Source organism: Vanellus vanellus (assembly GCF_965231255.1).
Source record: "Vanellus vanellus genome assembly, chromosome: 23".
Classification (NCBI taxonomy): Eukaryota; Metazoa; Chordata; class Aves; order Charadriiformes; family Charadriidae; genus Vanellus; species Vanellus vanellus.
Genome location: NC_138928.1, coordinates 5,178,794 through 5,205,972, shown reverse-complemented (window position 1 = coordinate 5,205,972; position 27,179 = coordinate 5,178,794). Strand labels below are relative to the sequence as shown.

The window sequence follows — 27,179 nt, the reverse complement described above, 5'->3', positions numbered from 1 at the left end:
AATGGCTCCAGCTACTGAATAAAAACCCAAATCTTAGAGTATATTATCCAGGGTAGTTTTTATCCTTCGTCTGCCAAAGCAGATGTACCAATACAGATAAACCACTGAATATAGTTCATTTCACATTTGCCTTTCCCATTAATGAGTCCATAAGTCATTTGTCAAAGGACATACAGATAAAGTCAGCCGAACTTTCCACTACTCCCCCTGACAGCTTAATTACTGTCTCAAATTTGGAGCAAGCCATGACAACTTTGCATTTGTTTCCACATTTCATTTTTATGACACTCCAACATCTGCAGAGGATGCTGTAATTAAAAAGGAATAAAATTACATTCAAAAAAACCTGGATGTAATCAGTTTATTTGCCTGAAGAAAAAGGATTACATAGCAAGTACGGATGCTCTTCAGCAAGAGCAAGGAGTCAGTCAGCAATTCAGTCTTGTATTACGCACACTACTGCAATTCCAAAAAATAAAGCCTGTGAAAAGCAAAGTAGATGCTCTGTCTTGTTCTTAAGTATTTCATTGTTTTAAGAACCCCGGGCTTTTCTGTTTGATAACTTCCAGCAGTTTGTTGGTAAGTTACTTTTAGGGGGAAGTCGGGGTTGAGCTTAGGGGAGGGCAAAAGGACACCATGTAGAAGAAAACCAAAAAAAAGAAAAAGGACAAATCAAAGAGTATTTTTGCTATTAAATCTCCAGTATCATTTCAAAAGGAGAAAAAGACACTAAGAAATGCAGTGAGGGGCAAGTAGTGAAACTGCAGTATCACTGTAAAGGAAGCAAGAACACAAATGTAAAAGTCTGTGTGTCCCAACACAGCAACAGCCCGTTTCACTGCAGGACAAACGCCTGCCCCTTCCCTGTCCCATATTTACGGAGTTCAGCAACTAAGGCTCCCACCCCCAACCTTGCACTCTCCCTGGTTCTTCCTCCTGTGTCTGCAGACAGGGCAGACTACAAAGAACTGTAAGAAACCCCCCTGCATTTACCAGCACCGGGTTAGCACAGCTGCTGACGTTACATTTGGCTGTCCCACAGCATGGCTGAAGTTTACTCTGTGCTGGACCGGGAATACCATCACACTAATGAGATAAGCATAAGGCATCAATCGTTGCGGCATTCCTACTTACAAGTAACCTACACCGCAAGCCAGAAGTGCAAAACCTCCTCAAGAACAGGATATCCAGCTTTTAATCTCCTTCTAAAGTATAGCTAAGGAACCATCGCATGGGAAGGAAGTCAAGCCAATCAATCTGCAGACGGCATGATACATTCCAGCTTTCCACCTCACCCCACCTGAAAAACTTCATTTTTAGCCACTGTGACACTCAGCAGCACTCCTGTACATCCTCGTAGATGATGTACAGAAGGACCGGACTGAAACAAACAGCTCCACATTTGGAGCTTGCATCAGCAACATACTCAGCAATGCAAATTATCTTCCTCAAATTCAAGAGCCTGCTGCGGAAGAAGTCCATGTGCCTGGTGCCAGCAGCTGCTTCCCCCATGGCCGAGACTCACAGCAGCCACTGGAAGCAGAAGCATGCAGCAGGTTTCTTACAGAAAGCCCCGCACTTAAAAAGGAAGTTGTAAGAGAAACTACTTCTCCCTCCTGGGCTTTGTAGGGAAGACTTCAGATGATGATCCTCCAAGAGAAGAGTTTCAAAGCAAGTCCCCATCGCTGCAGATCACCCTCGATGTTATGGTTTAATCCCATCACTTCTCTGCTCAGTGTTTCTTCTTGCAGTTCAGCTCAAAAACTGTATTTCACCACAACTGAAGGGCTGTTAGCACAAGACTGCCTGATGGATACACTCTCCTGATCGCCGTACACTCCAGCCTAAGTGTTGATTCTTGCTGCAGCATACACAACTACCTACATTTTAAGTTTAATATTAGTTTGTACTTTCCTTGATTTCACAATGTACTCAAAACAGAATGAACAGAAAATTCTTTCCTCAAGAGGTTTCAGTTCCTTCTTCTTGAAAGCTGCGTCAGTGACTTATGACAAAACTGTTTCTTGCATCACACATTCAGATCTCCAAAAGCAGACATTTGCCAATTATTCTTTGAGGCCCAACTTACTTTTTGAAAGTCAAATATCAATTATCATTAATTAACCATACAAAACTGCAGACCAAAACTGAAGAAAACAGGATACAATGCTGATGGAGAAACAGACCGAGATTTTACTCTGTAAACAACTCAGGTAAGGAGCTATTAAAACTATATTCAAATAATAAAACTATATTAACTGCTGTGGGACAGTTGAGATTGTTTCTTAAGTACCAGATATGTCATCTCAATGGACCCAAAATGACCAACATCTCCTTGCACTAGGAGATGTTCCACCCTACAGCATTGTAGATGAAAAATGCCTTTATCAGCAGTGAAACTGGCAAATTTGTCCTCTAGGACCTCCTCCCAATGCCAGAGAGAGTGATGCTCAATTTGTCTAACTGCTGCTTTTTTCCACTAAAGCTTGGGAAGGTAAAGGGAAAAAGGCACATAGAGGAAAACAGACTTGTAAAAGGCACTTCATACAGCATATTGTGAAAAATACAATGCAGTTGTCTATCTATGGCTTTAAATAATATTTTATTTTGCAATATAAATACTTAAGCATTCTTTCTTTCCCTGACCCATACAGTTGTCAGAAATTGTGTGCCCTTGAAACCGAGTCTCTCTCTTACATAGACACGTCTGTGGAGATGCATAACTCGAGTAACCTGTGCCAGAGATCACAACCGAACAGCAGTTACACCTGCTCAGTCAAAAAAAAAAAAAAACCAAACAAAACTGTTCCTTAAAAATTAAGGCTATGTTACTCCTAAACAGAGCGATGGACTGAGTCAGCAAAATGCCAAGAAATCCTCTTCATTTCTGACATCAGTCAAGGTCAAGACATACTCCCCTCAGCTACGTCAGCTTCCCCCGGAGCCCTGGGAGCTTTCAGCTTTTGAGTAGTACATACACAGATCATCACCTCTCTTCTGCGTGCGTGAACCTCCCTTTGAAAACAAAAACATTAACAAAAAGGTATCAAGGCAGCCACATTTTGAACTTACAGTTGACTCATCTTTGTAAAAACTATCACCTTCCAAGCACTCAATGGGGAAAGCGCATACAGCTGTTAGTCTTAAGCATTACCCCATGGAAGCAGAATTTGGAAGTCTGCTTCAGAAGCAGTCACTTAGCAGCCATTTTCCGTCACAACCTCCACTGTCCCCAGCAAAGATAAATGGCAAGACGTCTCCAACGAGGAGCGTAAGAGAAGGAGATCCTGAAAGGCATCTGGCTCTCCAAATTAAAAATATCGCTCGCACACAATGGCCCAAACGCGATGCAGCGTCTACGGTTTTTCATTCCGGCTATTGTAATCTAATAATAGCCCTGCAGAGCCCCCACAACACAGTGCTGGCCGTATTGTGTGTTCTCACTATCCACCTCCCCATCAGAGAGCTATTTAAAGTGCAAAACTAGCCAAGTTTCTCTTTGAACTACGGCTCAGTACAGGAAGTTAGAGGTAATGCAGTCTTTGAGATCGCTGGATTTTTAAAACTCTACCCACAAATTAAGTAGTGCAGAGTGGATCTCGCATTTAAAAAGAGGAGTGGAGGAAAATCTTGCTCAGAGAAAGGCGCCACTGCAGGTCTGGAAAGCTGCACGTGGCAACACGTGTGACCATAAAGCAGCGCCTTCCCACCAGGAGCCGGCTGCCACTGTGCCCAGGCCACCGCCACCGTCAACCGGGGTAAGGTTTTAAGGAGTATCCATGATAAATAAAGGCAGAGAACTACGGAAGGGAGACCGCACAGTGAAATGCCCTCATACGGTAAATATATCCCAACTCCAAGCCTCCTACTATACTCGCAATAAGCCAGCAAGTCAGTAATTTTCTATCAAATTATCTGAAAAGGTTTGTAGATGCACTAAAATCCTGCTACACTCTCTGATTCAGCATCATACCTATGCTGACAAAGATGACGGGTACTAAGGAAATCAGGCAAAATCATACGTCGTGTCAGTCACAGAAGCTGAAATCAGAAGCCACGGCTGTGCCTCTGCTTTCCAAGAACAAGACGACATTAGCTCACCTCCATCATTTGTAAGGAAGTCAAAATACATCAAAACCAGTAGGCACATAGTGGGAATGAATGCCATTGCCTAGGGATATTGCACACATCTCAGCACGACTTCATAATTATTTATGAAGTGATACTCCATTCACAAAATAAAGCAAGGTACTTGGGTTATTTTTATAAATATTAACTTTTTTATATTTGTAATTGACACAGAAATATCAGCCTTTACAAAAAAACCAAACACGTTACTGAAGCCCCAGGAGCCCCATCACAGCCTCTGCGCTAGTAAGACCATCTGCAAAAACCCAAGGCAGAATTTCTTCTATCGGCAGCCGCCCAGAGCCAAAAGCTCCTCCCAGCTCCAATCTGGGTCCAGAGGAGCAGAAAAGTGATTCATCCTCCCACTCTCCATCCAGGCTCCTGCTTCTCCGCCAGAGCTGCCAGGAGGAGCCGGAGCCCACCACCTTTGGCAGCGTGGTGCGATCCATCACGGAGACAGGAGCCACTCCCCGCTCTTCTGACAGTGTGAACATTTGGTGACATTTCGATTGCTACAAGCAGGGAATGAATTTGAATCGGGACCTAAAAAAGATACAGGTTGACTCATCCACACTGACTTCTCGCTCATTAAAATAATTTTACTTGTTCCCAATTTGCAGCTTGCTACATATGAACACTATCTCACAGAAAATACAATTGAGGAACCCTTTAGCAAGCAAGGGAAAAAGCCAGCCCCCAAAAGTGAACTCACTGATACCCAGCGCTCCTCCACTCACTGTGTTCACCGGACTGCTCACTTCGTCTAGAACAACAGTGCCAACAGGAGAGAACTGAAACTAACCTCTATCCAAAACAAAATGACAGCAATTAAACCGTAAACAAGTTGCTTGGCTTGATAAAAATGAGTTCAAGCCCTGAGCTGGTAGTATTCAATGGCGTTTTTAAGTCTTCCTAGGGAGGAATCACTTCGTGCTGTTAAAACTCTCCCAAGGCCCGAGTGCATGGTTACAGAACTGACATACAAAAAATCTGCATCTAGCTGAGCAGAAGAACTAAAATTAACCCCCCAAAAAACCCACACCAGAAAGTTAATAGTAGGTGTATAAAAATATTAACTTAGGCAATGAAAGAAACACAGTCTGCACTATTAGTTTATTTAGACTAACCACATTATTAACTAATTTGCCATTAGTAATAATAGACATACCCACTGTCACCACTATGCAGAGAACATCCATTTTGTAAAACGTGTTAGTGTGAACAGCCTAACCTCAAACCAAGCTAAGGCACGTAGAAAATGAAATCACCGAGGAGCCAGGCACTTGCTAGAATTTTAAGTCCACCCAACTATGCAAAGCGGATTTTCCTTCGCTCCTGACACACTCTTCCATTTCCCCAAAACTAGTCCAATTGCTTGGTATCTTTTTCCTTGTCCACGCTAGTCCCAACTGACAAGAAAAAAAGAAAGTACCAACACCTTCATCTGGATTAACAGCATTTGGGAACATTGAGAAAGCTTCCTAAAAATGCAGCTTCTGACATGAGCGGGCCCCGCGGCGGCCCCCTGCCCCTTCTCTTGCTGGACAAAATAAACGGGCCAGAAAGCAAGAGGCGATTCCCAGCACTGTGCCTTAAAACCAAGGAGAAGGTCTCCGCAGCACAGGGGCTGTTCTGTTTGCTCTGGCACAGCCCCACTTCACCACAAACACAAAAAAAGACATCCCCTGGGACAGAAAGAGTCCACCCCAGGGAACCAGAGCACTTCATACTCAAGAAAAGGACAGGGAGTCAGCCCCCAAATAGTTTGCCATGACAAGCGTTTCCTGCTTGCTCTACCACCAAGACAAATATTTAACGTTCACAAACTTTCCTATATTTAAACTGAGAATCTTCACAAAGCTCTGAAGTTCAGCTTCGGTGGGAACAGTGAAGGTTTGCTTCAACACTACGTATTTCTCAACAGACTTCGGAAAGTGTCAACAAAACCCCAGTACAAGAGGCAAAGAAACGAGCACCTTTCAATATTCTCAACTGGCCTCTCTTCTTGGCAGCTTAAAGATTTAAAAATTTTAAAATACAAATTTGACATCTAGGACTGGCAATCTAGTATCTTTGCCAGCACTAAAGTTCGCATAAGCCTTTAACTCCTAAAAATAAACCTTAAAGAAAACATTCATTCAAGACTCAATCCCAGTGGACCAAAAAGAACTTTGGAAGAATCATAAAAAACTGGCACTTAAAATAGCAAACCTGTTTATTTGTGTTAGGAAATTTCAGGGGAGTGTTTATTTCCTACTTATTACCCAAACCATTTCCCAATGGCAGAAGTCAGGGAGGAAGAAAAAAGAAGGGAGAAAGGAGTCAAAAGAGGGGATACCTACAGACACATTGCAGCTACCGGACAAACCCATTCAAGGCTCCAAACTTTGAGTCATTCATGGAATTGGTTTTGACTGCTCTTCGCAGTAAACTCTACGGAGTTTTATTTGAGCAGTGAGCTGTTTCCACTCGGACCAGCGAGTGCCTCCGGAGTCAACAGCCGTTTCATTCAAAACAATGCTGGGATTTGGCATTCCATCACCTCCAAAAAACCAAACAAGAACAAAAAATAAAAAAGTAAAAACCCCACATATACAACTATGCAATTATCTGCTCTGTCTGAGTAACTTTTCTTAAAAAGAAGAGGCACATCCTCTCCAGCCACGCAGGCTGCAGTGCCAGACAGGGGAAAAAAAAAAAAAAAAGTTAAAAAAAAGTTCAGTGTTCTCTCAACATGTTTCAAGATCTGTAACCAAATCCCATAAATCTCACTGGAGACCTTGATTTAGGTCATTTCAAGTAATCCACTACCCTTTCATCTTTTTACCTACTTTCAGTCTACTTGGAAGACAATGCCGTTCAACTCTGCAAGATGTGCTGAAAGAGCTCGTTCAGCAACCCAAAGAACACAGACTCCTCAAAACCGATGTGAATTCACAGCACCCAAAGCAGGAGGACCCCTCTCCTCACCCGAGGGGAACACAGCACCCGCAGAGCTCTGACACCATCAGACCAGTCAAAATGCTAATTTCAACTGGATGTTCTTCCAATGAATATAAAACACGTAAAGCTATTTGAACAGAAAATGGATGGAATGGATGGAGAGAAAGTAAGTTGTTATTAGATGCATGTTACAAATACACATACAGTTATGCCCACAGTTATACCCAGAAATACTTTGCTTTATTTAGCTTCAAAGTAGACAAGGAATAACATCTATAATGCTTAAAATATGCTACAGGAAGTTTCAGAATCAGAGAATTCTGCAAAAGACAACACTGGCTTTTGGGCAGCTTTATTTTTTTAAAATATCAGACATACAAGAGTTCTCAATTAGAAATATTCTGTGTTATGTATTAACATCCTCACTTTCACTGATAGGCAAGGGGTCATCGCAAAGACTGAAAGTAGATTTAAGATGTTAAGTGAAACAGGAGTTTAGAAAGTGACGTCGCTATAAAGCGTGAACTCTAAGAGACTTATGATACAGCTAAATAGCTCTTTAGCACATTGAACAGAACAGGCATTTTGTTTGGGCTACTTAAAAACAAACTCACCTCTCCCAAATAAATAAATACTTCATACATTGAAAGATAAAAAAATAAACATAAAAGAGCTTTCCACATATCTGATAAAAACCACTCTATGTAAAAGAAATGAGAACAACTGTGCCCTAAAAAGTTAATGGTCAATAGATTTTAATATTATCGCAAAAGCTAAACGCATGCGTAATGAGGCTTCGGGGGGATCTTTGTTTTATTAACAAAATAAGCTCTGAAAGAGGCACACGACTAGAAGCAAAAAAAAGAAAAAGGAGGCGGGGAAAGAAAAGGAACCTGTTCTCCTTGTAAATCAGGGAGCCCTCAGCACAGAGAGCTGAATTTATTCTTGCTATCACTGTCAAAGATTCAAAGTAGATCTGTAAGCACAGTGTAACCTTTCCACAACAGACAGCCCAAGCAAGGCTGGTGGAATACTGATCGCTTTCCAAGAAAATAAAAATAAACAACCTTACTCTTCCCTATAGATACATACAGCCATCATCCTCTGCATCCACCTTTCCATGTAAGGTCTCAAAGCATCCTCCCTCTTGAAAGGAGAGGCAACAATAAATGAACTGATAAATGTGCTTACACAGTCAACATACAAATAACTTCTTACAGCAAGGACAACAGCAAACCCTTCACAAGATCCAGAATCCTTAAACCAAAGGTAACAGCAAATTAGCAGCACTTTGATCCCAACCATAGCAGCAGGCAGTGGTGCACTGGGTTCGGTAGAGGGTGGGGTATGAATGGGAACTATTTGCATGAAGCCGAATCATAAAACCACTGAAACGATGCGAGTGAGCTGGAAGAGTCAACAGAGTACAGAGAAAATTATACCTGATCTTTCAGCTTACAGAAAGTATGTATTGTGGAACTTCACCAGGTACAGATGCTGCTTTCTGGAGAAACCTCCAGCAGCAGAAACACAACATGCTCATCCATTCTATACGTGTTGGTCTGGTGATCGCAAGCTCCTTCCCAAAATACCGACGGAGCCTTCTCCTGTGGTACTGTACTGCTCCTACCACGGGTGCTCCTGAAGCTCAAGCTAGAAACTAATCAGTAACAGTCAAGCACATTTATCAATCACAGCAAGAATGACCAACTCTTACAGTATGTTAACCAGAAAATAACGTGACATTTCAGAACAAAATAAAACAAAAATCAAACACCAAAACCAAAACAAAACCAAACTAAAACACTTTCTCATTTGCTGGCAACAGCTGTCACTGCTTTCAAGACATAAAAGATGACTCTACCTATCGGGATTTTCCAGAAAGGCCAGTGCCAGAATTCCTTCCCTTTTAAATCTGAAATGAACCTACTACCTGAACCTCTGGGGGCAGGTCTAGGGGGGGCATTTTTAGCCAAGATTTCTGGGAAGAAAGAGTGAAAGGTGGAAATTAATGGATGCAAGCAGCCCTTTATAGATATCTTCTGTCAAATTCTTTCTGATGGGGATGGGGGAAATAATTTGATTTAAAGCCTAAGTAAAGATTAATTCCTTAAGTGTGAAGGCAATGCACATGGATGTGTTTGGCATTAGACAACTGGGCTAAATAAAAGGATTTCTCTTACACTTTTGGGTAAAGTAGTTTATCATTATAGGCAGAAATTAATTATATAAGGGAAGGTAACAACAACATATGGATTGATAAAAGATCAAACCAACCTCAGAGAAAATACAGACAATCTGGACGGGAGAAGAGCACATGGAGGGAGAAAAGGCAATTTAGGAATCACTAACCAGCCTTCACACCACACAGGAAATAAAATCAACACTAAAGGGGTCCAAGAGTCAGCTCCAAGGAGTGCTTAGCCCAAGTTCCAAGTTTATCCAACAAGCCTGGTTACCTTTGGTAATGTAATAAGTTCTCTGCTAAGAAACCTTACACGTTTGTTACGCATAGACAAAACTTTGACTTGCAAACAGTCGTGCTAGATTAACCAGAAACTAAAAATGTCACAGCTCTGATTAACCCAATAGAGATGAGTGTATTCAAGCCTCTCCCTGCATGTGTGTGGGTGCTCTTCGTCCATTTTTCCATTTTTTTCATTTCTATAGCACAGTTCATGGAAGCTCGCAAGAGCCAAAAAAAGAAAATAAAAAAAAAAAAAAAAAGAAAAGAAAAGGAAACAGAACAAGAAGTATCCAGAGTTTTAGACATTCAGCTCCAGGGGGAAAACACAAGAGCGCAATTTCATTCATAGCAAGTTAAGTTTCCATCCAAACATCATTACTGTATCCTGTGACCTCTGTAGTGTTGCATTTGTTCCTCCCTCCATACAGCACAGAAACCCTTTCCCCCTCCCTTTTCCAGCTGCACACTTTTAAGTCGTTTACTGGCAAAGTCTTTTGTTCATATTTCACCATCTTTCTGCAGCACTGGAGTCCGCCCCATTGAGCTGGGACACAGCCGGGTACAAGCAGCCCACTATGCAGCTGAAATACTGGTGGTTTACCCTTTTTGGTTTGGGTTTGTTTTTTTTTTTTTTTTTTTTTTTAAAGGGTAAATGGGATGAAGCGGGCTTCCTTCTTCAACAGACAGGGAGAGCACAGAAAAGTTAGGAAGAGTTACTTTCATTAAAGAGACCAAAGCAACACCAGGCTCCTTTCCAAAACCACTTCACAGAGATATTAATTTATTAAATTTCTGAATAACTGGTTATCGAACACAGAGGAAAAACCTCCCCGGGCTTACTCAGAGCTCTGTACTTCTACATAAAACATTTCATATGCTATGGTTTGTCATTATCATTTATTAATATATCCACTGCACATTAACAAAAATAGAGACTTTTTTTTTTTCCGCAGCAATAATGACTGCTTCTTATTTACATGTTTTCTGTCCTGAGCTTCCAAACCACTTCAGACACGCATCAGACAGGACTCTTCAAAACACACTTGTAATATACCTGCTTTATGGTCCATAGAGCTGAATTTACATCTACTGTTGACAAAAAAATAAAATCAATAAAAGAACCCTGTCAGTGGATTTGCCAAATGCTCCAGTCGGGAAAGCAACCCTTTCAGAGGACAGGCATCATAGTGAACTTCGCTCCACCTTGCCTTAGTGCGGCGTGTCTGAATTCTGCTTTAAAGGCGTATGATACTGCTGCGGGTTTCCAAGAAGGTGGAAGAGCATCAGGTTTCTAGAAAGCTTTGTTACTGTTCTCAGATCAAAACTGCCTGGATGGTTATTTGCAGTGCCATCAATAGCCTTAAGAGAAGTTAACCCTTCATAGTTGTGATTTCCAAGTAAAACACTTAAGACAGCCCGGCCCAGATGAACTGGGATGGAGGAAGGAGCAGTGCTGTTTTCCAGTGAGCACACAACAACCACCTCCTGCCTGTGGTTGCCACAGTACTGCCCAAGGTGAGTAACTACAGCTGGTAGCTGAGGGGACGGTTTTTTGACACGTAATCCTGTCCCTATGTAAAATTTCTTCATATTTTAATAACAAGCAGTGCTAACAAAACATGTGAATAACTCCTCTTTTTCTTTTTTTTTTTTCCTCTCTCCCTAAAAGCAAGAACATCACATAAAATGTGTTTTGGATACCAGGTACTCTTAGCAGTAGAATAGCAAGAGCACTCGCCCAGTGTTAACCTGCATAAAGAAAAGGATTTTGTGGAATTTCCCGTAACACCTAACTTCGTAAATTAAGTGCTAATGAGTAGGAGCATCCTCAAAGATACAAGAGCAATTAATCCCACTATATTTAAACCTCATCCAACAGGCATCTTAAATATTCCCCAAATAAAGGCATAATCATATGTAACATTTCACGGCCCACAAAATTCCTTGAAATTGTCCATCAATTTGGTTTCCTCCTGCCCTGCATGGAGCACTCCCTCCCTGCTGAGAAGGGGAACGAAGGGATCAATTAATGCCTAAATATAACGGGTGACACAGGGAAATGGCAATCCCTACCTCATTTCATTCAGATCACTAATGCAACAAAGAACAATTTCTGTGAAGGACTTACTGCCACAAACTGGGCTTCCCTTTAAGATTTCTCACCGCTAAGCCTCCATCACCAGCAGACAGTATCGTATTTTATTATTGCAATATCCAGGCACACTCTGAACAAAATTGAATGGGCTGGTGATTAAAACATTGGCATTCACCACATTATCTGCAGCACCGTCCTCCCTATTTCTGGAAGCGGTGGAACGGGGTGGATGGGAAATTGGGAGGGTGAGAAATGAGAAACAGAACGGCACCCCATCCATCATTACCAAGTCTCAAGCTGCAAACGCAAGGAGGAAAAAAACCTTCCCGTGTTATAACAATAGCTTAAAGCCCTGTACTCTCCTTTACTGAAGGGATCAATAACGATGTGACCAGCAGCCGAACAAATGCAGCTTTTCAGCCTTCCCTCCTTCCATGGGCATGCCACGCAGAGGCTAAAAACCAAAGACAATAGAAAAATATCTTTCTAAATAACCCCATTTGTGGAATAAGCCCTAGTTTGTGCTGCTAATCATCCCCTCCCTTTTCAGGTAGCAAATAAAAGCTACAGCAAGGAAAACACATTCATTACCCTGTACAGTTTGCCTTAAGAAAACCCGCCAATGACACAGAACTGTTTTGATTGACTGAGGCTTAGGATCTTTGGTTAGAAAACAATCGATCCACTTGTTCAGAGAGAGCAGTTTAGCAATTCTGGCAGCTACAGGTCTGCCGGGAACAAACGCCCCTTCCTCGCGGGACCATCAGCGCCTGCCCCTGCGGTGGGACTGGATAGCTGTCCAAAGAAAGAGTCAGGGACTAATTCCCAGGCAACAACTGATGTTATTTTAAGTAGATTCAATTTGCATGCACTCCCCATCTATAAATTGCATAGCTCCATGGCTTACTCTCTGCATGAAACCCGTTGTCCAATGACAGCGGTACAAAAACAAACCAAAAAACCCTTCCCTACTTAAACGAAGGGAAGCCAAAAGGCTCTTCCTGGAAAGTCCTGCAATTAAAAAAAAAAAAAAAAAAAAAAAACAACACACCACCCAACCAACCAAAAAACTTCAAAATTAGTAGGACTGACCAAATCACCCAGCTGCAGCACTTCATGACTGTAGATTAAAATACACTCTTGGTTTAGAGCTAATCCGTGTATTTGGCTCCTTCTCAAGAGTCAAAAAGCCAGGAGCTGCTTATGTGCCACAGGGTAAGGCAGCTCCCCTGGCCAAAGTCAGCCCATTTCCCAGAAATAAATGCGAAGAAAAGTTGTTTCTGTGGCACACTGAAAACACTTAAGACCTAAGAATTTACCCAATTATTTTTACACCACATTTAGCAACACCTTGAGAGAAAACACTGGAGAAAAAACGCTCATTAAAGGAGACGGGGGAGCCCTATGAACATTTTGAGAATTTGCTGCTTGTAGTTTATGCCACAGATTTACTGCTCCGGTCCGTGCAGCATGCTGCAGCAGACAAAAGGGTGCACACTAGATTAAAGCACACGGCTGCGCAAGGCATAGCAGCTGAGATTTACACTCCGGCACAGCTCACATTTACATTTATACTTGCTTCCATTTCTGCTGCCTTCTTGGTTAAAGAACAGCACATGCTGGGCTTGTTTCTCCCGACGCGCGCATCCTCGCTGCACGCTGCCATCCTAACGTCATGCCCACCCTGCTTCTGAGCGCAAGCAGCACTCCCAAATAATTCTACCTCTTGTAAACATATGATCCTTTTACATTCAGAATTGCAGAAGAAGTGATTATTGTCGTTGTTGGTTTTGTTTTGATTTTTTTGTTTTTGTTTGGTTTTTTTAATTCCCAGCTCCTTACTTTTTTCCCAAGCAATGATTAACTCTCACCATATCAACAGAAAGCAAAATGACTGGGTCAGAAGCTTTAGAGTTTAACAACAGTAAATAGCTACTCTGATGGCAAAAAAATAATATTTTAAGTGGTTCAAATGCATTTGCAGCATCTGCTTGGAAAATACCGGCTGAGCTTCCTTGACACAGTTACTCTATATCAACATGTGTTTTCTGACTTTGAACACTCACATCAAGAGTTTCGCTGACCACTACCTAGAGATTTCAAAAAAAGAAGGTCCCGTTTTGTCTTTTGTAATATTGCTCTTTTGGAAGAAAAGGAGAGAGAGAAAGTAGAAATGAAGAATGGTCTCTAATGACGGAATGACAGGGAACTCAAGACTTCGTCTCCCATTTTCTCCCATACTTTTTTATCCCTCAGGAAATCAAACCATAACTCTGCATTTGCTTCCATTGCCAACAAAACATTGCCAGTATTCAGAGAGCAGGACTCCCATGATGTTGTATAAATTCTCAAAAAGAAAGCATGAAATCTGCAAAAGTCATACAAAATTGAACTAAATAAAGTCATAAGTAATGAATATCAACTGTGCATGGCATAGCGAAAGCTATTCAAAAGAACATGTGTTTAAACATACTTTCCATCTCAACAACGGTTTAGATTTTTCACTCTTCATAAAGACAGCTGAAAAAGTTGACCAGGCAAATAGGTTCTTCCAAGCAAATTCCCCAAATGGGCAAAAATTAGTAAGCATTAAAAACAAAAAAAAAAAAAAAAAAAAGAAAACTCAAGTATTTTAACTAACAGAAAAAGGGAAAGATACTAATGTGTACCCTTACCACGAAAGGAAATCATTCAGAGCTAAGGAAAAATGTCGTGGGGCTCCCTTAGTTGGGAGTCAGGGAAAACTGGCTATCACTAGTAAACTTTTTATAGAAACCCTACTGGAGTTACACTGGCAATTCCTTCTGCTTTTGGAAGGAACTGCAACACTTAAGTGGACTGAGGTCTTTTGGTCAGCTTGTAATACGGGATAAATCTGCAACAGAGGGATTTTGAAGATGGAGAGGAAGGGAGGAAGACTCTGCATTCTTTCACCTCTTCCCGTCCTTGTTAATAATCCATTAGTAGGAACTGTACATAGGACAAAAAGAAATATAAACTATTGCTGTAACATCAAACCAGTCTCCCAACAGCCCCTTCCCCCTTTCTGGCAGCAGGCTGCTTCGTTGGCCCGATCCAGCTCCAAAACTCAAGGGATTAGCACTATCAAGAACTGCAGAAAAACAGATGATCCTACAGCAATTCCATAGCCAGAGTTTGGAGCAAGTCATTGTTGCAAACAAATGGAATCACTTACATGCACAGAGTAATGATTAACTGTAAAAAAAAAACCCTTAAAAGGTAGTTTTACATTCTCAATGTAAATGGTAATCCAATATATACAAACTCAAATCTCAAAATTCAGAACTATTCCTCTCCACACATCAGGGTGTGTAACTAAAAAGTCTATTTACATGGTGTATAAACAGGCATTGCCAAAGAAATGGCCAAGAGCTCTGCCGTAACCCCCCAAAGTGCACATACGTGGTGCTGGGGTCTGCAAACAGCAATAGTGTGGAGTGACCAACGTGGTGACCTGAACAAACACATACACAAGAGAAAATCATATGTATGTAACATCAACAGTAGTGAAAATCCCCCGGTGCACAGATTTAGCAGAATAAATTACAGCGATTTCAATTTATTGATCTAAAAATCAAAAGATAGGTCTACAAATAGCTGCTTTCTCAACAAGCGCTGCATGTACAGCGTTAACAGGAAAACTTTCAACAGTTGAGAGAAATCCCAATTTTGTTCCAAATCACCACCAAAATCATCGCACTTCCCATCCCCAACATTGCAGCTGCTGACCCACGCATGGCTACTTTTGCAGTCTTTCACACAGAGAAGGTCTGCGCTACTCCTAAGAGTTTACCAGTATTGAAAACCCCCGACCACCACTCAAGGTGCTCAGAAGATGTAGCATACACACAAGATTTGTATGCGGGATTTACGGCATTTTTAAGTGGGATTTAAGGCAAAAGATCACACTCAGATCAAACCAACTATTAGCCGTTCAACCCAGGGAAGGAAAAGGGACTAATCTGAAATTTATCAGCAATTTGGGGGAGATTAAAAAGAAAGTTTTAGCCATTATAGTAGCCGGAATCCGAGAGCAGCTGGGAGGCTTGCCTAAGGTTCTTCTTACCAGGCACCTTCTCTTAGCTCAAGACGCACTCATATAACCATGCAGCCACCTCTGCGCTGCGCTCGCTCCCGCTATAGACTACCTCATCTATTTTTCATATTCCTAGCGCTTTTTGGACTGTGCTGCAAGATCTGCAAGAGATGCATTTTAACCTCCGCTACAGACTATTCAAGGACAGAAGTGGTTTACAAACCTCGCTGTGTAAAAAATTTCAGTATTAAATTTCTGTAGCCCAAACCATGAAGCTATTTACAAAGCTTTATACAAACTAATTAAATATAAGGCTCTCGTGGGACATGAGGAGAAAGAAAAGAAGAATTAAGAGATAAATCACTGGCTTTTCTTTCCTCAGCAAATGTACACTCCAATTTAATACATTAAACCAAAAAACAGTCTGACAGTCCTTGGTTGGGCATAGATAGGCAGCATCCAAATCTCACATGGAACACACTGCACAGCATAAATTAATTATCTCTGCTTTACCGCAACTTGCACAAAGGAATTGGGAGAGACAATCCAGACAAGGGGATGAGCTTGAGATATCAAAGGCTCCATATGGAGACCACAGAATCTCACTTTCCAGCTTCACAGAACTCATAATCTTTGTGAGCACATGGTACAAAAACGTATCAAAGCAGCACTTCCCTCCCCTGCTGACCCCATGTCATCTTGTCAGGAGAATTCCTACCACATGACACGCAGCCATTTCAGAGTTTTCTCAAAGAGAAAAGCACTCTCAACAAGTCTTGCAAGAAGAGCCCACTGACACCGGCAACCTCTCTGCTCCTCGCCAACAGCGCGAAACATTCAAGTGCAGATGGCACGGCCACCCAACCACAAGCAACGCAGACTTTGCCGGCTTCACCTAAATGCAAAAGACTCAAGGTCAATGCAGTTGTTGGGCAAAGCCACCCTGTCTGCACACCTCAGCAGGTTAATTCATTTCTGCAGAAGACTGCAAGTTTGTAATTGAACCTCCAGATACTACAGATCACGGGATCACTGGACAATTCAGGTTGGGGGGAGCTCAGGAGGTGATCCAGCCCGATCTCCGGTGGTCAGCTATAAGGTCAGACCAAGTAACTCAAGGCTGTAACCAGTCCGGTTCCAGCAACCTCCAATGATGGATGCACTGCACCAGTACCTACAGACTGCAAAGCACGTCCTCAACCACACCGCACAAGTCGTTAGGAAGAAACACATTGCTCCCTCCGTGTCCGCTGACCACCACACAGAAAGTTTGATGTGTGAGAGGTAAAGTCTTCATCTTCAGAAATTCATTTCATCCTAATGTTGATCTCCTCCACCATCAGCTGCACGCACAAACCATGGGAAGAGCTAGCTCCAACCCAAAAGAAGCAAAGAACTGGCGGCTGGAAGAAAACAACAAATACCTACAGCTCACAGCCATGAAAGAACACAGTTTCACTCATCAACACCCTGTCACCCCTACACACCTTTTACAAGGAAAATTACCAAGTTCATGCAGCAACAGAAAACCAAAAATTTTGCATAAAAATAATCTATTAACCATAACCAAACTATTCTTTAAATAGTTTTCGATTAACAACTTAAGACTATTAAATTTTTAAACAAAGCTCAATCATTCTATTAGTAATAAAGTGCTTAAGCACATGTTTGTGGATTAATGGTTTTAAATGAAGCCTCTAAACACACTTCCCAACACACAGCCAGAATGGAGTACAGAAAAAAAAAACGCAGTAGGCTTCTAAATGCCAGTAAAAAAAAAATTCAGAGTTTTCTCATCTGAGAAACAGATGATACCTTACAATTTATGCAGCACACCAACACCTGATTCATCTCACTCCCCCAGCGACTGCTTCATGGCATCATTTCACAACACAAGAGAAGAGATACCAAATACTCCGTAACCAGAGTTAGCACCATTTCTATGCCGTTCCCGCAGCTAAAGTCAGAATTTGATTGGAACACCAAAATTTTTATGTAATGGCATGTTTAATGACTATGCAGCACCACACTTTTGGATTTATGCATGTCTTCAGTACCGTCTCATCTTCCCACTGTGGCAGAGAGACCAGCACACCTCTGGAATTAGAGAAGCGAGAGGTCGTACCGCTCCTGAGTTTTCCTATGGAGCCGAATCACTATCCAACTCAGAACCAAGGTATCTGTGAGATGTAAAGCAAGTTTCATGACTTTTAAGAAGAGCTTGTAACTTCAAAATCTCCCCCCAAACTCAATACTGAAAAGCAGAGGGACGACAATCCGCATTGCCAAAGCGGCTCATGAAGGGCTGAAGTCGGGTGGAGAAGGGAAGCTCCCTGCCCTGCTTTGGAACAAACGAGGTGATGGGGCAGAGGATTGTTACCACACTGTCATGGGTATTTTGGGCTGTTTGGCCCATCTACACCTCCCTTCGAGGGAAGGGCAGGAGATGGATTAGCACCTTCAATCAGCCACTTCTGGAGTCCCCTGCGCAGGGAAAGCTGAACTGAGAGAGGGATGACTATCCCGAGACAAACTCATAGCTGCCCTCGCCACTAATTCAGGAAGGAAAGCCCCTTCTCCCAGCTCCTCGTGATCCATTTATGCAGTTCCACTTCTCTTAACCTCGCATATTTAAGATAGGAACATTTTATAAGGCAAAAAGAAAAAAAAAAAAAAAATCTATATGCCATGACAACAATTCCCTTTTGGGACCACATCTACAGCTGAATTGATGGGTCCCTGCATAAGGACCTGAAGAGGTGAACAGAGTTTTGACAGTAATGGTCTCTGCACACAGGGAAGGCTCCATTCCATTTTACCCAGTCTTATTGGTCTGTTTTTTTGAAAAGGAAGGGACCAATTTATTTTCTTTTCTAATGCATGAAAGAACTGAAAGGTGAGAAGTTGTGCTTTACTAATTCTAAAGCCTTGTTTCCTACTATTGCATCCAATTCACAAATATTGTGACTACAAACTGGTATCTATCACGCATGTTTTGATGGGGTAAATAATGAAAGAACATACAAGCCTCTGATTTTACACTGACTTCAATTCCCATTTCCATCAAAGACAGCTAGAAAACAGGAATAGAAACTAAACTAGTAAAAAAGAAACATGCTATTCTCCATTTCTAACTTTAAGAACCCCAAATTAAAAAAAAAATAAAATCAAAATAAACTCCTACCCAGGTTTACGTTTGGTCAGATAAGCATTTTTAACATAAATGTCAAAACTACTTCTAGGTACAGAGTCCTGGGGTCAGTGTAGGACATGCACCTTGTAGAAGAACATGTTCTAATGATTTGCAACCAGTGAGCAGCCCCCCCAGTAGGAAAAATAACTAAGTACATAATTGCAAAACATTATTTTAATTGTCAGTTTTAATCTTGGTTTCCTACTCAGATTTAAATCACATTTTTTAAATCACATTGATTTAACTCAATCAACCCTGCCCGAAGGCCATCTTTCCTGCATGCTATGAGCATACCAAGCAAGTTTTAACCGATTAGATAAATCACTAAATCTCATAACTTCCTAACAGTGATACATCAAGCCATAAGCAAGCCATAATTATTTTTTTAAATAGTCATTATCTCGAAAACTTTACAAAAATAAGAAGCTAAGTAGACATTTCACCATCCCTTTTTTTTTTTTTAACCTAGAGCACATGATAGCCTGAAACCCAGCCAACTGAATTCTGCAGAAGACTTGCATGATCGTTGCAAATATGCCTCTGACTCTTTATTGCCTTCCTTACGATGACGGGAATAACACTGATGCATTAGTTTTATTCATTTATATATATATATGCACGGATACCCACACACGCTGCAACCTTACGGTGTTACACTCAAGAGCACAGTAAGGAAAACCAGGCAGTAATATTATGGGCTCACCAAGAGCAAAATCCTGAATAATGGAACTTTCTAGCACAAACAGCTTTACAGGGACCCTCAGCACAGCCCCCATTACCACCAGTGGAAATATGCTCTTCTGACACCACACAGATTTTTAAGATTCCCGTGCTAGGAGGAGGATTAAAAAGCAATTAACTGGCTCTCATATTTCAAACGCTAAGCCATATTTTAGAACAGCAGACACAAAAATACAGATCTCTCAGAACTCAAAGATTTGTTATATTCCATAAAAAAGCCCTTACCATGATACCTTAAAATGGCAATACCATAGTAGGAACGTACCCCATGGGGGCGAGAAAAAGCATTGCAAACCCGATCCAGCATTGTATTATGAAAAAGCCCTGCAAATTCCAAGCAATCTGCAAATGATTTCCCCCTTCCCCACCCAAACATCTACTGCAAACTCCTGCAATTGCAAGTCAGGACTGCAGTAGCAAAAGAGACGAAAATAAAACCATTCCTACCTTTAACTTGAGTGTCATATTCAGCTATGATCTCCTTATCCTTTTTGAATTTTGCTGGCGACGTCATGTTTTCTTTTCCAAAAAAGATTAACCTCAAAACAGATCCACCAGAAGACGAGATATAAATGCAATTTCACTCCTCTCGATGCGTTGCCTTGATTTTCCGCTTGTCCTCCCCCCCCCACAAAAAGGAAAAAAAAAAAAATATATCAGTCCATGGAGAGAGGGTGTGAGCCGGAGCACGGCAGCAGCAAAATGCAGATGTTAAGAGATCAGTGGATGGAAGAGGCAGCAGTTTTGTCTCCCTGCACCAAAACCTTTAGCAGCAGCATCAGACTAGCGAGATCCTGCAGCCCCCAAAGGCTCTTCCTGATTGCTAACGTTAATAGCACAGCCAGGGAGTGGAAGTCCTTCCGCACAACATGTTTTGCGTGGGTTTGGTTTGCCTTTTCTTTTTTTTTTTTTTTTAAATGGGCTCAGAGATGATGCAAATCAAATCCCCAAACGAGAGCAGAAACGGAGGACAAGAAGCCGTTTTCTTTGGTTTGCTCGCCTGCAAATGCAAAAAAAAAAAAAAAAAAAAAAAAAAAAAAAAAGAAATATATATATATTTAGAAAATTACAGCTTGCAGCCAGCAGCCAAAATTTGTGATTGAAAGAAAAGCTGCCCTGACATTGCAAATCGTCCTTTAAGCAGCAGTATGAGGGTAGGAACGCAGGGCGGGCAGGTAACCGAGGGAAAACGCCTACACGGCAGCCAGCCCCACGGCGGGGGCGGGGGGGAGGGGGGACGGACGACAGAGGGGGGGCTCACTGGGAAAGGGGGTCCCCATGGGAAGGACGGGGAGGGGGAACCAGCCTGCGCAGGCAGCGGCGGCGCCGGGCGGGGTGGGGGCACAGCCGGAGCCCGGCCGGGCTGCAGCATCTCCCGCTGGCGAGCTGCGCCCCGGCCCTCAGCGGCAGCGGGAGCCGGGGGCAGAGCCCGGGGGGTGCCCGGCACACCACAGCCCACCCCCCGCCCCAGCGGCTCCATCCGCAGCTTTTCCCTTCGGCAGCTCCTGGAGGTTTTTTTTTTTTTTTGGGGGGGGGGGGGGGGGTTATTTGGGGTCTTCCCGGCGCGGGTGGGAGCCGGCCCGCAGCCCGGCGGGTGCGAGGCAGACGGGACCTGCCCGCGGGGGGACAGCGCCACACAACTTTTCTCCCCCCCTTTTTTTTTCTTACTAATTATTCCCCCCCCCTCCCCCTTTTTTTTTCGGGATAAGGGAGGGGGCGAGGCTGCAGCCCCCGCGGAAGATGCGCGTATAGGAGGAAGAAATAAATAAACACGGCACCCGCCGGATCCGCATCCCGCCCGGGAAGAACAATGAGGGCGGCGGGGAGAGGAAGCGGGGGGGCGTCCCGGGGGGGGGCCGGGGCTGAGGGACGGCGGCCCCGCGCCCCGCCTCAGGGCCGCGCTGAGGGGAGGCTGAGGGGAGGCGGCGGGGCCGGGCGGCGGGGGCAGCCCACGACCCCCCGGTGGGCTGGCGGAGGAGGGGAGGGGGTCCGGCGGCCGGGCGGGGCGATTACCTGGGCGCTGCGGAGCCGCCTCCCGCAGCCGGGCGTCCTCCGGCCGCTGGCGCCCGCCACCCGGTCCCCCTCACCGTCCCGCCGCCGCCCCGCCCCGCTGCGGGGTCCGCCCAATCGGCGGAGAGAGATGGGCTGGAGCGACAGGCACTCCGACCAACCAGGCGGCTCTATCTCCCAGCTGGCCCCACCTCCCTTCCCGCCGCTTGGCACCCTTAGCACCGCCCCTCCAGGACGGGGGTGGGCGGGGCCCGACGGAGAGCAGTAGCCTCCGCCCCAAGGACTGCGCAGGGGCGGGGCGAGTCATGCAAAGAAGCTGCTGGTGGAGCCAATGGGAAAAAGGCAGGGTGCGACCCTCCACGAATCACCAGGCGGTAGGGGTGGTGCCACCCGTCTCCTCCAATGGCCGGCAAGCAGAGGGTGGACCCCTCCTCTGATCTCCACTAATTAGAGCGAGGGGGCGGGGACTTCCGCGCCCAATGGGAGACTGAGGTCGGGAATTCAAACTGACAGGTGGGAGCGTGGCCGTTGGCGGCGGCCGGCACGGCACGGCAGCGGAGCGGCGGGGGGGCCCGGCCCGGGGGTGGCCGCCCGCCATGTCGGCCAGCAGCTGCACCTTCGAGGACCGGTGCGTGGCCGTGCTGTGCTGCCGCTTCTGCCAGCAGGTGCTGAGCTGGCGGGGGATGAAGGCCGCGCTGCTGGCGGACACCGACACCGACCTCTACTCCACCGACATCCCGCCCTCAGGGTAAGAACCGAGCCGGGGGGGGGGGGGGGGGGGGGGGGGCGCGGCTGGGCCCGGCTCCGCGGGGTCCCTCCGGAGGGGCACAGAGAGAGCCCCGAGGCCCTGCCGGGCCGGGCGCTGCAGCCCGTCAGCCTCGGGCCCGCACGGCTCTTGCCGGGGCTGGCGGGGCCGCAGCCTAAAGACCGCTCTCAAAACCTGCTTTTACCGGGAAAACGACCCCAAAGCGCGATTCAACCCCTTCCTCCACCCCGGAGGTGCTCAAGGCCAGGTTGGACGGGGCTCGGAGCAACCTGGGCTGGTGGGAGGCGTCCCTTCCCCGGGCAATGGGTGGCACTGGACGATCTTCAAGGTCCCTCCCAACCCAAACCCTTCTGTGGTTTCCAGTTGCTCTCTTCTCTCCTTCAACCCTGGAGAAGCCATGGCGGGAGCAAGGCTGGCCCTTGTCTAACAGATCCAGAGCCTAATTTCATCTCTTGGCGGGGAAGAGGTGGGCTCAGGAAGCCGCGGGAGCGCCCCCGGCTCCTCCCTTGAGCAAAGATGAGAATTTGACATGAATCTCTGTAAACAGAACAAACCTGATCTCGCGCTGGTTCCAGAACCGAGTCAGCTGCGTGTTGCTTTCCCATAACAATATTTGAATACTAAGGAAATAAGATTGCAAAACAACATGTTAATAAGAAAGTAGGGGTTAAAAAGCAGATAAGAAATCAAAGGTTTGGTTTTAAATGTCCCAGCCTTTAAGCTATTGTTCTGTAGTCCTAACCGAGGTTTGCCAGGAACCAGGGCGACGTCCGTGCTCGGATCTCTGAGCGGCGGTGCCACGCAGCCAGCGGCAGGGCCCGAGCCCGCCAGCCTTACTGAGCACTGGGAGGAGCAGCGCCTTCTGGTCTAATTTGAGAGGACTTATGATACATTCATGCAGTGTCTCATGGGCATCTTTCTGTTTCCATATGAGTCTGGCTGGTAACTGATAGCAAAAATGAATTGCATGCTTTTGGGAAAGCTTTAAAAAAAAAAAAAACACACACAAAGAAAACCCCAACAAACAACCAGAAAACCACACAAGACTGTTGGTGACATCACTTTGTTCTGACTTCAAACCTGTATTATCAAAACATTACAGGTGTAATCATAGGCACATCTGAACTTCTGTATTTTCACTTTCTTCCCATCTAGTACTGTTGACTTCATCGGGAGCTGCTATTTTACGGAGATCTGCAAATGCAAACTGAAGAACATCGCGTGTTTAAAGTGGTAAGAATGCCATTCAGTGACACCACCACCCCCTCAAGCTCGCCGCAATACCATCTAACCTTCTCCCTGTAGACTACTGCAGCGCAAGAGTTAAGGGATGAATGAACAGATTGCATACTCTATTTCAAATTTAATGCTGCTTGATAGAAACTCAGCCCGCTACTTCTGGGCATGGCTGCCAGTCTATTTCTGTGCAAGTCCCAAGTGGAAATGTGACAACCTTGTCAGTAGTCTGAGTATATGGGAAAGCTTGCATGCCACCTGCCTGATTAAATGTCTGCTTCAACACTGAGATAATTGTGTGAATAAGGCCGGAGTAAGAAGTAGTTACTCATATTCTAATTAATAGAACATCCTCTTGGCAGATCTAGTTGTTGCTAGCAGATGGAACATGCTGTCACTAAGTTCTTGGAGTTCTTTTATCCTCTTTATTAGTGCCTGATATTTAAGAGTAAAACCAACAACTCTCAAATAGCTCACAGTTATTTGAGACAATCGTTTCAGCTTCAGCATTAAGACTTTTACCTTGTTCAGATTTAAACAGTGGGGGGTTGCGATAGGAACACGGTATTTTATTTTTTAGACAAGGCTCCAACAGTCCAAGTCTCATTACTCCTACTACTGATGCTCTCCTGTGCCCGGTGCTTCTGTACAGATGGATTTTATGTGCGTGATGAACTTCTACATTGATTCCAATGAAATCACGGGCCTTCCAAAAAAAAAATAATACACAACACCATTTGTTAATATGTAAACTTATCTGGATTACAGAATTTCGGTTACTAAATGGTTCTCTGTGCCAAAGATCTAAACCTTAGATATTCTGTAACTCCCGTTCCCTAAGTATTTAAGATGCTTGTTTAACGATGTTCCCTTAACTTTATCAAAATAAGAGCATTATATAGCAGTCTGGTACCGCGGCTATTTAACATCAGTTTGAGCTGGAAAAGCCAACAATATCTATCTTTTCATCAGGAATTTGTGTTGCTCATTATTTCATTTATCTTTCTAGCGGTAACATTGTCGGTTACCATGTGATTTCTCCCTGCAAACCTTGTCTGCTGTCCTGTAATAACGGCCACTTCTGGATGTTTCATAGCCAAGCAGTCTTTGGCATCAACAGACTAGACCCTTCTGGTAAGGAACACATATGTTTCCTTCGCTTCCTTAAAATCTTGAATTCTAAAAGTCCTCCTTCTAATGAGGCGTCTCAGTATAGTTAAAGCATATGGAGGGAGTGTAGCATATGGAGGCGTAAGGCAAGCGGTACGGTACTGCCAATCTAGCCAGCTACTTTGGGGGAGGTAGTTGTAGCTGCTTTGTAAATGAAAATTTCCAAGAGGGAATTTATCTTCATCAGAAAACTCAACCTAGCCCTTCTGTGGAGAGAAGTCAGGGTTTTCTGAAACAATACTATAACTACTACAAACACAGCCACCAGCTGCTATTTATAGCGGTACGTATAGCTTTACTGTGCTACCAGGCAGCTGTCCAACGGGCACTTTTTTTGGGTGAGTCACGTTGTCACTTTGACCCTATATAACTGAGCCCTCATTAGCTCACGCTGAAGTTGCAGCTCACGCTAGCCAGTGTCTTCTTCTAGCGAGGTGGTGTTTGGATGCCAAGTGTCTAGCGTAATTTGCCTTGAGTCCTCAGGAATGCACAGCGTTCTGACAAATCATTTCTCCTCCTTGCAGATGGCAGTAGCTTGTTGTCAAATCCTTTCAGTGTCACCTGTGTTTCAGATCAATGCATTTAAAAATAAATCAGCCGCGAGGGGGTTGTCAATAGCTACATGAATTAGCTATATAAATACATCTGTGGGCAGGGACTTATTCTTTGAATTATGCTGTAAACAGCAACACTTGCAAGATCGCTTTGGAAGAAAAATAGGAAACAGTCTAGATATATTTATCATGAACGTGACTTACCAGGTTTTGCAATGATTAGTTATTTTCTCTGAAAATAGACAATTGTGCAACTTAAAAATAAGGTCATAATCCAAAAATACTTTTTTTTTTTTTCCCCCCTTTCCTTTGTCTTCTTACCTCCTTCCCACCAGGTGTGAATGTATTGCTCTGGGGCAACTTGCCAGATTTGGAGGAAAGCACAGATGAAGATATGTCCTGCATCTCTGAGGAGGAGTATATCAGATAAATGTTATCTACAATATACTACAGTGTCTTCCCTGGATTCGTTGCATCACTGTTTGGTTTGGATTTTTTTTTCCCTGCTGGCCCAGCATAGCTTAAACAATCTGGGAAATCTGGAAAACAATCCTAAAAAAGGAAGGTGTCATCTTCCTTTTCGCCATAGCCTTCTTTAGACTCTTGAATCTGCCTAGTGCGTATCTTCTGACTCGACACACACCTTCGTTAGATCTGGAAATGCAGATGGAAGGAGCATTTACCAAGGTCTAGGTGTCTCTTGTTTTTTACATTTAAGTCTCAACAGTTGATAATTCTTCTTAACCATATTTTTTTCTTCTTTCCTAAGACAGTATTCACAGAGCAAAGTCAGTTTAACGTACAGTTTAAAAATCTTAAAAAGTTCTGAAAGAGCTCTGCTTCTGTGGTCACACAGACCATTGCCCAGAGTGTCTGTTCCGAGTATACCGAGTTGCTGAATGAGTGGCTTAAAGTATTGGAGCTTTGGCTCTATGATCTGGCTCCTGCTCTTAGCAGCTCATTCTCTGGGCACCAGAGGCACGCTAGGATGCTCCCGAATGTGGACTGGGCAGCCGTCTTACAGAGTCTTCCCATCTTCATCTTTCAGTACTTTTAGGATCATGATTCTGTAGGGATCAAGTTCATTTTTTCCCCCAATAAAACCTAAGTACTGCAGTTACTTAACGTCTAATAGGACTTCAAGACTACGCTGGAGTTTTTCTTAACAATAAAATCCATCCAGTTTTATGTGGGGTTTTTTCCCTGCTTTATAGGGTAAGCATCCCTCCAAAACTGTACTCAGTTATTTATCCAACTGGGTCTTTTTAGAGAAAGAGAAAAGAGATCAGGTTGGTCAGATTAAGTATTTGGTGCTCATGGCTAACCTGACGTGCTGAGGCACAGACAATCTGGCTCCTGTAAGAAGTAACAGATTCAAAGCTCATTATCTGAGTTGTTATAGCCATAGTATTTAACTTACGAACTAAATAGTGTCCCCTTCAGCTACTCATCTGAAGGATCACCTTTAGGAAATTCAAGGTACAATGATATAAGTGAACAGAGTACACTTGTAAACTTGGATTGATGTTGAATAAATTGTGCTATAGCCTCTTATCATACCTGGAAGAGGTGCAATGAAGGCAGATCTGAATTGTCTTAGTATTTTTACTGTATGTTATATATTTCTTAATTAACGGTACTACCTCTTCTGCATTGTTTAAATGTACATTGGTATATATGTGTGTGTGTGTGTGTGTCTTCTTTTGACTTCCTGTGTTATGTCTGCTCATTAAAGTAAAGTTGTGGACTCCGTAGTCTTCTGGGCTGTAATAAATACAGATGTGTAAAGATATTAGATAATCAAAACAATGAAAAAGCA

At 43.7% G+C, this 27,179-nt stretch overlaps 2 protein-coding genes across 2 annotated transcripts in view; one reads left to right on the top strand and one right to left on the bottom strand.

Annotated features, from left to right (window-relative positions):
* The window catches only part of SRGAP2 (SLIT-ROBO Rho GTPase activating protein 2), a 106,235-nt gene extending 84,522 nt beyond the window's left edge, over nucleotides 1-21,713 (bottom strand). Inside the window, exons 1-2 of the mRNA XM_082494659.1 lie at nucleotides 21,638-21,713; nucleotides 20,072-20,624 (exon numbers count right to left, since the gene is read on the bottom strand). Of these exons, the coding sequence (XP_082350785.1) occupies nucleotides 20,072-20,138 (67 nt within the window). The 5' untranslated portion in view covers nucleotides 20,139-20,624; nucleotides 21,638-21,713. The remainder of the gene's footprint in view (nucleotides 1-20,071; nucleotides 20,625-21,637) is intronic.
* Nucleotides 21,714-22,230: 517 nt separating this feature from the next.
* Nucleotides 22,231-25,790, top strand: FAM72A (family with sequence similarity 72 member A; the record flags this gene model as incomplete). The annotated part of the gene is made up of 4 exons (XM_082494660.1): nucleotides 22,231-22,382; nucleotides 23,556-23,633; nucleotides 24,646-24,770; nucleotides 25,696-25,790. The coding sequence occupies 4 exons, from the start codon at nucleotides 22,231-22,233 to the stop codon at nucleotides 25,788-25,790; spliced, it is 450 nt and encodes a 149-aa protein (XP_082350786.1).
* Between the last annotated feature and the right edge of the window lie 1,389 nt (nucleotides 25,791-27,179).